This window comes from Haliotis rubra, unplaced genomic scaffold, assembly GCF_003918875.1.
Source record: "Haliotis rubra isolate DU_JTF1 unplaced genomic scaffold, ASM391887v1 Scf677, whole genome shotgun sequence".
Taxonomy (NCBI): Eukaryota; Metazoa; Mollusca; class Gastropoda; order Lepetellida; family Haliotidae; genus Haliotis; species Haliotis rubra.
In genome coordinates, this window is record NW_025767387.1 from 46,680 (window position 1) to 58,949 (window position 12,270).

Below are 12,270 nucleotides of genomic sequence, written 5' to 3' on the forward strand. Positions count from 1 at the left end.
TTGCCTCTTTTTATATCACGGTTTTGAAAGACAGACAATTTCAAGTCCGAGTGGGTTCAACCCTGTCTGATCAATACAATCAGGATCAGGGTGTCCCTCAAGGCAGTATTTTGTCTGTCACTTTATTTAGTATCAAGATTAACAGTTTATCCAAGGTTTTAAACGATTCCATTGATGGATCACTTTTGTGGATGATTTTAACATTTCTTGTCGTGGTAAAATATGCATACTATTGAACGGCAATTGCAGTTGTGTTTAGATAAAATAAATAAATGGTGTCTTGAAAACGGTTTTAAATTTTCCAAATCCAAAACTAATTGTCTACACTTTTGTAGAAAATATAAACCGCATAAAGATCCAGAACTATCTTTAAATGGCACTCCCATCAAAGTTGTTAAGGAGGCCAAATTCTTGGGTCTAATTTTCGACTCCCATTTAACTTTTTTGCCACATATTAAATCACTTAAAGCCAAATGCCTGAAGGCACTCGATTTGTTGAAAGTTGTTTCCAACTCAAAGTGGGGAGGGGATCAAGCTACCCTCCTCCACCTGTATCGATCATTGGTCCGCTCGAAACTTGATTATGGCTCCATCGTATATGGTGGAGCCTGCAAAAGCAACCTAAAACTACTTGATTCTGTCCACCACCAAGGCCTAAGACTTTGTCTTGGGTCCTTTAGAACCTCTCCTATTGATAGTCTATATGTTGAAGCAGATGAGCCTTCTCTTACACAACGCCGTATAAAATTAACTTTACAGTATATTACAAAACTTTATTCCAATGAGTCAAACCCTGCATATAACTGTGTCTTTAATCCACTATATGAAGATCTGTATAACAAGAAGACTCCTTTTGTTCCGCCTCTTGGTATAAGATTGAAACCTTTCCTTTTGCTGCTGGCATTGAGCTAGAACATATAGCTCCTTCCCGTTTCTTTCTTCTCCCGCCATGGCAATTGGTTAGGCCTGAAGTTGACTTAACATTAACTACATTTAAAAAATCAGAAACAAATGAATTACAGTATAAACAAGAATTTAGTCAATTAAGAAATAAATATAAAACATATAAATCCTTATTTACAGATGGGTCCAAGGATGGTGGCGCGGTGGCATGTGCCACTGTCATTGGATCCAAAACAATATCTTCTCGACTACCAAATAACAGCTCTATTTTCACAGCAGAAGCAAACGCCATCTTAACAGCTCTTAAATATATTAATAAACATCGTAAATATAAACAATATATCATCTTTTCAGATTCTCTTTCGTGTCTTCAGGCTATTAAAAATCTTTCTTGCAAACATCCACTTTTATTAGAAATTATTGAATTGTACAATGAACTTGCTACTGGCCAATGCGACATCGTCTTTTGTTGGTTACCCAGCCACGTTGGCATTTCTGGGAATACAATGGCCGATCTTGCTGCTAAGGCAGCACTCAACAAATCTGTGACACCACTTCTAATTCCATACTCTGATTACAAAGCCAGCATTAGAACATACATCCGCGATCTAATGCAGAAGAAGTGGGACACCCAAGTAGGTATTAATAAATTACATGGAATAAAACCCTACATTGGTTACACCTACTTGGGTTGTCAGTCCAGATTTGAAGAGGTCATTATGCGGCGATGTCGCATTGGCCATACTAGATATACCCATGAATATTTGCTTAAAGGCGAAGATCCTCCGTTTTGCATCCCTTGTGATGAAAGAATCACAATCAAGCAAGACACTGCATTGAATATTCCATCACAAGGGATATCTATTTCAAATCCAAAACTCTGAAGGATCTTTTTAATAGTGTCAGTTCTCATTTAATTATTGCATTTTTAAAAAATTAGATTTGTTGAGTGATTTGTAAATAGATATATATTTTATTATTGGTAGTTTAGATTAGCAACTGAGATTGTTAGTGGCTGTATCCTCAAAGGGGGTTGAAGTATTGTAAAATTATTGTCCTCCTGAGAGGGTACGTAAGTCCCAAAACATTTAGTCAATCTAAGTGTACCTGCTTTTAATCGTAGAATAAGTGTGTTTTTAATTTATGACTCCATTTCTCTTCTGTCGCCAATGGCTGAAGGGATGGTGTAAATCCAACTAGGGTCCATGCAGGTAGCAAAAGTAATGTAAGTCCCAATGGTTCCTAGTATGGTGATCTCCCTTCAGTTGTTGGCGATCTATAGCCCGTTTTTATATTGTATTGTCTTCGTAAATAAAATAGTTTTACATGTTCATGCTAGTTTTAGACTCCATCTGTGATGCTCTAGTTATTTTACAGTCCTTCGCTGACTGATTCTTTAGCAACTTTAATTTATTATTTATATAAATCATTTCTCGTCACGATATGGCTGCAATATTGCCGATGTGACGTTAAATACTAACTCACTCACTCACTCACCACAACATAACCAACACGCTCCAAGATGAAAACACCACACCCTACACACACGTCACATGATGCCCACACCACGCCCTACACCCACGTCACATAGACTTATAACAAAAGCATTTGTGACACACGACAACACACTGCTGTTCTCATGTCACATACCCACATCACTAACTACGCTCATGACACATGACACATGACACTTGACACATGACAACGACACCAATAACTCCACTCATCTCACATAAGCTCACAACGAAAGCATTTTAATAATCTAAGCTTTCAAAATCACGTAGATGATCCTGGTTTTCTGAGCAGATAATGGAGTGCAATTGTCAGCATGTGTTGCTGGATCGATATAAAATGATAATGTTTAGATGTTTATTTGACACGGACACAGTATCGAGTGAAACTGAAACAACAGCTTTTAACTGTATGCTGTCGCACCATTGAAATGGGAACGAGTGTGTTGGGTGAAACACTAAAAACTGTTAATGTACACATTGCGTATGTATGCTACGATACGCACCCAAGTTAACAACAATATTTTGTTTAACTCTGAGCACTGAATATACATACACCCATGACTAAAATGCAGTGAACACGTAATGTTGTCTCCAATATACAGTGCCATTTGTAAGGTGGTGAAAGGTACTATGAAATGTATGTAGGGTGTGATGTGGTCGGCATGTGACGTGTGTGTGTAGGGTGTGGTGTGGTCGTCATGTGACGTGTGTGTAGGGTATGGTGTTGTCATGTGACGTGTGTGGAGGGCGGGGTGTGATCGCATTGTGACGTGTGTGTAGGTTGTGCTGTGGTTGTCATGTGATGTGCGTGTAGGGTGTGGTGTGATCGTCGTGTGACGGGTGTGTATGGTGTGGTGTGGTCGGCATGTGATTGGTGTGTAGGGTGACGTGTAGTCGTCATGTGACGGGTGTGTATGGTGTGGTATGGTCGTCATGTGACGTCCGTGTGTAGGGTGTGGTTCATTTTGACCTTGCAATACCAGTTACAAAGGACAAAAATGTCCACGCTACTAAAATTATCAGTTGTTTTGAGTAAGTAAGTGAGCGAGATGAATTTTTACGTCAAATCGGCAGTATTCCAGTCAGTTATGTAGATATCCATCCGCCAATCCACCCATGCATCCAGACATCTGGATATCCAGACAGATCGACCTTAGTCCTTATTTCCTATTAATGGACACTTTGAGGTTCCGTGGCATTCCAAAGATCATTCACGCACTGAAGAACGTTCACACATGTACGGGACAAACTACATGTTAGGCGAATATTACATGTCAATGCACTTATTGATGTGCTTTTGTTTTATAATTTCAGTTAAATTAAGACAGTAGGTATATTCTGCTAAAATAATCATAATTGTATCATCCATCGTCCCCACATGGGTACAACTTGTGAAGCCCATTTCTGGTGTCCCCGCCGTGATATTGCTGGAATATTGCTAAAAGCGGCGTAAAACCATACTCAGCCAGTCAGTCAGTCATCCATCGTCAATTGAGTTGACACGTTTTCTTTTCAAACAACATCATACAGCAGTAACACTACTGAAACTAATATGTACTCATGATCTAAACAAAATTGTACAATCGACTCTGGTTTTAGCACCTTATCAAGCCGAGTTCTCTGGCCTCTTCAGCTGATTACATGTGCTCTGATTTAATATATTATGTTAGCCTCGTGTCAAGATTCTACAACAGCTGTATTTGTCCCGGATCTACCCACTCCTGAGACAAGACATAAAAGCCGAGTTGTCAGTCCCCTGCACACAAGGCGTTTTGTGCTGCTGAGTTGAAGTCAACTGTCATGCACGTCGAGGTCCTGTCTGCCCTGCTTTGCTTTATGGCCACGGCGTATGCAGGTAACTATTTTCTTTATTTACTTATGAACTTCAGTAACCATGTCATGTCGATTGCTTCCCGGAGGTGGCCTGGGTATACCATTTCTGCCAACCAATCCACAGGGTATAGTTGATGCTTCTTCAGACCCTCCTGACGGAAACATATATTTCATGACATTCGAATAACTGGAAATGTTCCTCTTTCATGGCATAATGCCATTTAAATATCATCCCTGTACCAAAGCCTGGACGGGATCAGACCAGATGGTCAATGGTACTTCGGAAACCACATTGGAGGTCACACTAAGGAGGTTATTGGTCTCCAAGTACTAGATTAATCGATTGTTGAAAATGCGCTCGATTGTTTTACAAACACAGCTAGTTAGTGATATAGGACGGTAGTTTGAGGGATCAGTATGATCCCGGCCAGGCTTTGTATAGGGATGATAATGGCATTATGCCACGAAGGAGGAAAGTTTCCGGTTGTCCAAATGTCATCAAATATATTGAGTAGAGTTTCCAAACTTGAATCTGGAAGGTGTTTCAGAAGCTGATAATGAATATCATCAGCTCCCGCCACAGTGTCGTGAGCCTGACCCAGGGCAGTAGGTACTTCATGGAGAGAAAACGTTTCATTGTAATCCTCTCTATTATCAGAGTTAAAATTGACTGATTTCTTTTCTTGTTGGGTTTGGTATTTCTGGAACTGAGGGTTATTATTAGATGAGGACGAGTGGTTTGCCAAAGTTTCGCCAAGTTTGTTTGCAATTTCAAATATATTTGTTAAAAGAGAGCCACCATCTTTAAGATGGCGAACTCCAGATTTGGATCCTTTGCTCTTAATCTTTTGCATGCTGTTCCGCACCTTGGACATGCGTGTGCGGGAGTTGAGTTTGGACACCTACTTCCTCCATGACCGGCGTTTAGTTTGTTTAAATGTACGTCTTGCCCTGGCATTTGTCATTTTAACGGCATTCAGTTGGAACAATGGCCAATTGGGCTTAGTAAAATTCTACCTTGTTGAAGGTGGTTCATCCACGGGATTTATAGGAGTAAGAATTGTTGGGAAGTGGCCATTTCCACAAAGGTCATTGCGGACCGACCATTCAAGCTTGTCTAAAAGATTAGAATCTGTGAGTGAGAGTATGTTCTAGTGGCAGGATGGAGATAAGTGTTTGATCCATCGTTGAAGATGCATAGATCATTATTTGAGAGAAAATCTTCAAGGACCTTTCCCTTATTATTTGTATCAGTACTCCCCCATAGAGGGTTATGGCTGTTCAGGTCGCTTATGATTATGCAGGGCTTCGGGTGCTGATCATACAAGTTCTGAAGATGTGCTAGGCGTATAGTTGAGGAAGGGGGACGATATAGTGAACATAGTGTAAACCCTATGTTCAGAGTCATGCGGACAGCAACAGTTTGTAGGTTGGTGTTAAGTGGAACAGGGTTATGGAGGATGTCCTGACTCACCAGGATAGAAGTGCCTCCTGTAGCTTTACACCGGGGAGGAGAAAAGGAGTGGTAGGAACTGTACCGACGGATGTCAAATTTATCAGTCCTTTTAGGTAGGTTTCTTGGAGACAAAACCTTGGAGGCTGTGCCTCAGGAAATATGGAATTTACAAGGGTCTTACAGTCAAAAACACTGTGTAACTAATAGGGTTACGACACGATTGAGAACCATGGCCGAACTTTTATAATTTATAAGACCGGAGTGAATTGGGTACATACACCTCCACTCCGATGATCAAACATCCTGCTTTGATTGATGATGGAATAGTAGAACGAGCAAACGTCAAGAGATACGTATTAGTTTTAACGGTGACACCTTCTCTCTTAACGGTGAAGGGTTTTACTGCTGTAACAGCTTGTTCTTTTAGCTCTGTAGCAATATCGTCTTCAGTCATATCAGAAAGACATCGAGCTCTGTCGTGAACGATGCCACGACAGGAATTTAAAGTTCTGTGCCTAGAATATTTGGCAAAATTCTCAAGGAGTGATAAACGGTTTAAATCACCAAAATATATTGACGTTGAATGTGACGCCATGAATACTTTATTTACAAAACTGAACAGAAACAGTAGCACGTCACATTGTCGAGCACAAAGTACAAAACCTATTCAGTCGAACAAGGGACCACATTGTGCAGAATCGCAAGCCTGATATTGAGAAGTATGAACATAGGTTTGAAGCTTACTACAATAGAGGGTTGATGGGCTATATCAAATGTTCAAGATTAGACTCATAGTGACGAAGGGGCAGTGGGGTAGCCTAGTGGTTAAAGCGTTGGCTCGTCACGCCAAAGACCCGGGGTCGATTCCCCACACGGGCACACTGTGTTAAGCCCATTTCTGGTGTCCCCGCTGTGATATTGCTGGAATATTGCTAAAAGCGGCGTAAAACTAAACTCAGTCAGTCAGTCAGTCATAGTGACGAAAAACATTATTGACGAAAGCCTGTTCGTGCCCCTCCGAGATGCTGACACCAGGGATACAGGGGTGTTACACTCCAGAAAATATGACATGAACAGCTGCATTTATCTACTAATTTAAAGTCAGACTGGTTCGGCCCTTGACAAGAAATTGAGGTATACATTATTCACCAGATTGGCCCATGAACCACCGCCTTCTGGCATAGGACATATATATAACATATATAAATATAATTTGAAATACAAACATTCATTGTCAAAAGAATGAAAAATAATTGCATAAGAATTTTGTGGGACACCCGAGTAGAACTGAAGCCAACAATTGGTTATACCTACTTGGGTTGTCAGTCAAGACGTGATGAGGTAATTTTACGACGATGTCGTATTGGCCACAGTCGGTTTACTCATGACTATCTGCTGAAAACAGATGGGGATGGACCCCCCATGTGTGTCTCTTGCGATGAGGTTTTCACCACCAAGCATATTCTGCTTGATTGTGTGGGCTTATTGTCTGCAAGGGACTCACATTATGATGCAACAAGTCGGAAAGATCTGTTCTCCCGCGTGAGCGCTCATCTGATAGTGAACTACCTGAGGGAAGTTAGGAATTTAAATGACAATGTAATGAATATATGTTTTTGAAATAAAACTCATTTTGACTCTGTACTTACAATGTTTATTAATGCAGACTTGTTCTCGTCACTATATGGCTGGAATAATGCCGATGTGACGTAAAGCCCAACTCAACTCAACTTTTGTCCATGGACAGGGCTTGGCGTGACCAGCCGATTGATTGAATCGAGCCAATTCTACAACCCGTCAAGCTGAAGTCAGGGGTAAAGTGGTGTCTGGGCAAAGAAACACGGTTCCAGGCTCTTATTGCCCTCAACCACAAGACTCCCATCCTCCACCGACACAGGGTCGCAACCCACGGCAAACACGTTGCCCAAATCGGTCTTACGATCAGCAATGAGGTGATGTGGACCTATATGTCCCCGGGTCCACACGGGCCATTGGTGTGCTCTTCAAAGGTGCCTGGACTCATCAGGGACAAACATTGTATCCTATACAATTCCCCATTTGAATTCCTCATTTTCACAGTTTAAGACAACTTGATTTTGCATGTGTTTGTGACAGGTGTTTAAACGAGCTCCAAATGTCACTAAGTCCGCTGATACATAGACAACATCTACTATCTAAGTCGTTATTTTCCACACAAGGAAAGGGGTTTTCTGGCATATTTTACATCAATTCATAAATATGATGAAAGCTGAAGGGTATATATCTTTGTATCGACATGAAGACCGTGTTCGATTCCCACGTGGGTACAATATGTAAAGCCCATTTTTATGCAGTCCCTCCTTCCTTTGCTAGTACTTTAAGCTTTCTGTTTCACAGATGTTCTACTTTGTTTCCAGGTGATGCTAAGTATGATTGACATTATTTGTTATCAGGATGCCCACTCGGATTTCATCAACACAGAAGATCCTGCTACTGGTTCTCAACCATTAAAAGTTCGTTTGCAGAGGCGGCAGTAAGTGTTATAGGACTATTATGTACATTCTTCTCACATTTAAAGGAACTGAGACAATGAAATACTGTATCCCACTGGGCTTCAAATTACCACGCCACCAAAAAACAACTAGTATCACAGAAATTGAATATTCTTGCCACCTGTGAGTGAGCGAGTTTAGAATTGTAAAAAACATATCCTTTCTGGACTTTACAAAATTCAGTCTTTCATACTTATTAATCCAGGTAGGGTCCATGCAGGTAGCAAAGACACTGTAAGTCCCCATGGTCCCTAGTATGGTGATCTACCTTCAGTTGTTGGCGATTACTGGCCCATAATTACATTGTATTGTCCAAAAATAGTTTTCTACTTTTAAAGTTACATGCCAGCTAGTTTTAACTCATTTTGTGATAATGTGGTGGTTTTACTGTCCTTCGTTGACAGGGTTTTATATATTATCTGTATGTATTATAAGTTAAGAACTAGTTTTAGTCACGATATGGCTGAAATATTGCGGATGTGACTTTAAATTTTAACTCCCTCACTCACTCACTTTCATACTTATGCAATAAATAAAGTATCAAACCACCATAGTAATTGGTTTGGTAAAATGTAAGTTGAAAGATTTTGGCCTCTTAGTAAGGTCCGGGTCAGAACTGCAAACCCAGGCATCGCCATCAGAGGCGACTAACGGTCGGTTGGTCCAGTGCGTGGACTTGGTTGACTCGTGTCATTGTGTTCCAGTTAAGAATATTGACACACCCATGAGGTTAAGCACTGGATTGTCTGACTGGATTCAGACACATAAAATATCTTATTTTGATATATACTTCCATTTAGTATTGTCGTTTTATATATTTTGAAAAAGAATATACTCAAAACAATTAAACCTTAAACATTATTTTCCATGCACATTTGTCACATATGGTTTCTCAGGCGCAAACAGGATATAGAGCTGAAAAACAAAGAATGACAAATCTGGTGAAAATACTTGAATGTTTGTCTCGAACTTGAATTAGTTGATGCACTGTGTAAACTTAACCGAAGCAATAAATAGTATTTTGCTTTTGGGTAATTAATGTAAAATCCCATTGGCAAATTTCATATCAATTTTATGAACAAGAAGGATAGCGCCCAACGAAATTGCGTGGCCAGCTTTCTACAAAAAGCTGTTAGCATAAGAAGTTTCAAATACGTAAGAATAAAGTGACGACTTGCCATAAAGGACGACTTGATGAAACCCAGAAGCGTCAGTATTGTGCTCTCTGTGGCATCTTGTCAGTGACGGATGTGAACAAAACTGCCCGAGGAGTTTCATCGCAAGAGGATATTCATCGGACCTGCCTTTTTAAATCCCAAACGCAGATGTTGACATTGGGGAAAGTGGAATGTTTTTGCCGCAAAGTTTGGTTTTTTTCCTGTTCATACGTTTATTCCAAACTTGTCAGTGTATAATTTGACATCAAGGTCATTTTCACAGAAGACATCTGTAGGGGAGGTAAAATACTGTGTTCATGTCATGAACCTTTCACTCTGTCAAAAATATTTCCTTTTATAGATAAGATAGTTTTTATTTAATTTATGTTTTTATGGAAATATTCTATTTCATGTTCTTGAGATATGGTTGACCTGAGATCTTGGCAATCTGGAATATTTACATATAATTTAACCATTAATTTTCTTTGCCTGATTTTGACAATGTAGAAGCCCGGAAATCCTTTCACACGACTAAAATACTGTTCTCTGTTTGAATTGTTTGTTTTATTTTAGAACTGACATCTATAGTATCTACATTTATGGCAGGTATCAATGTGAAAAGTATAATTTTGCACACCTTTTAATGTTAATACCTGCCATAAATGTACAAACACGTTATGACATTAACTCCTATGAATATGTCAATAATAAAAATATATAATCCATAATAATTATCATCAACACACACTTTACATACCATATAGACAAGGACACAAAAATGAAAGTGACATCATTCAGGGCAAACTACCATTCGTAACTACTCGCCTCTTTCCATGACTCCACAAAGACTAGTATGCCATTATAGCCAAGAATCGTAAGCAAAGCAAATCAAATCGCGCGTATTAAAAACGCATTTCGAAGCATGAAAATAGCGGCACCGTCAAACTTTGAAACTTCTCTAAACTATGCAAAACACAATTTTAAACATAAACTTTGAACTAAAGGATCAGCAAACTCTCAACACTGAAACATCTTAACGAAGGGAATGAGTGTATAACTATTTTGCCCATATGGGATATGGGATTTTTCTAGGAGTACCATGTTTGGTAATTGAAAGTGATATTTCCTTGGAAATAGTTCTAAACAATTTTCATCTCCCTGACCTTTGCTTTCTTAGATAAAGGCCCAGTCGTGAACATGGCCATGATAGGGTAAAGTGAGTCGCCATCCAGGTTGCCAGGAATGACATGAGTAGTTATGAATGCGCAAACTACAACACAAACTTCACTTCATACAGTTGTCAGCCAATCAACAAAATAGTAACTGTTGTCTGTGCATGTGACAGTTTTCTTTTACTTACTGGTCAGCCAATCAAACGCCATAGAATCACTTGCAGCCATTTGATAATAATTGTCTTCAATAAAGAACACATTTCTCTAGTAAATATCTAAAACAGACGGGTTCTAAACATTGTAAGCGTATTATACAGGTACATACATCTGATCACTCTTATACGCCAACATTTCAACATCAAAGCACAGGATCAACAACAAAATCTGATTATAATTGCATAATTGTGTTTGATTTTCGAAACTCTTCTTTAGCGCCAAGATTGTCGTAGAAGTGCCATACATTAACATTATCGTACAACTATCTTAGCGCTAAGTGAGCTTCGGAAATCTAGACCTCGAATAAATAACAAACTCTTATAACACGGTATAACAACAACAGAGTCCGGTATTTTATAAAGCACAATATGCAAACAATTGAGCACTATGTGACTAGACATATTTGCACCAGCGGGGACGAAATGTAGTTATATTGCAAAGAATAATGCATTCGGCAGAATATATAGACATAAAGCAAAAAATGATATTTTCCACAGCGACCAATATATGCTGGGGGAAAAAATAAGGGATCACATGAAAGCACAAGTGTTCCTTTATTTTTTCATATTTGGATTGCGTGGAAACTTTGTTTTGATTTTTCAAATTTTGGTTTATTCATTTCAGTTCAGAAGGTGTACAGTTGATTACATTTATCACATCGTTTCGTATGATCAACAATGAAGCGCTAAAAGAATCATGGACATGTCAGGTCCATGATTTTATAATATATGTAATACATTGTTCAGAGATTTCCAGCTGGAATGAAATTTAGGCAAAACATTGTTCTTACAAGCAATAATTCTTTCTGTCTGTCTCTCTTGACGATATTAGCAAGACAATCACTTTGACAAGCCAGCGGGACCAATGTATGTTTGCTAACAGACTAACTGAACTGTTGCAAAAGAGAATGTCTTCATCAGAAATAGGAACATCACAATGTCTTAGAAGTTAATAAAGTTTTCTTAACCTTTCTCTCCCAGACAATCCTGTACAAGATTGCACTTTATGAATACACGTTGGAGGCTTTCTGGCTCAAAAGAGCACATATTTGTTTCAAATATCTTCACTTTACCCCAACTCTTTTCGCGTATATAAATGGCTCTGGTACATAAATCTATACTAAAAATCTCAAAAGCCTTACATGCTTTGTGCGGTTTCTGTATTTTAGCCACAAGATGTCCATGAAATATCTGTGGTATTTTAGTTCATTCTGCCATATCTGGGACAAACTGTAGGTGGAGTATCATTTTGCTATATGTTTGTCATAGAAAAATTTGAGAAAGTAGGTCTTGAAGATTTGGAAGGTTTAGTGAGAGGTTTTCAATTACTTACAGGATCAGATGTTAAGTATTTTTTCAAGATTTGTGTGGGAATATTTATAATCATTTTATTGTACTCTAAAATTGTTCCTTTGGTGCAGTTTAAGCATTTTTTTACATCATTGAAAGACAAAAAAAAAATGTTTACCCCATATAAGATTTTCCTTAG

At 39.0% G+C, this 12,270-nt stretch overlaps 1 protein-coding gene across 1 annotated transcript in view; it reads left to right on the forward strand.

Annotated features, from left to right (window-relative positions):
• Positions 1–4,118: 4,118 nt before the first annotated feature.
• The window catches only part of LOC124257850 (perlucin-like), a 99,716-nt gene continuing 91,564 nt past the window's right edge, over positions 4,119–12,270 (forward strand). The window contains exons 1-2 of the mRNA XM_046691995.1: positions 4,119–4,272; positions 8,139–8,218. Coding sequence (XP_046547951.1) covers positions 4,218–4,272; positions 8,139–8,218 — 135 coding nt within the window. The 5' untranslated portion in view covers positions 4,119–4,217. The remainder of the gene's footprint in view (positions 4,273–8,138; positions 8,219–12,270) is intronic.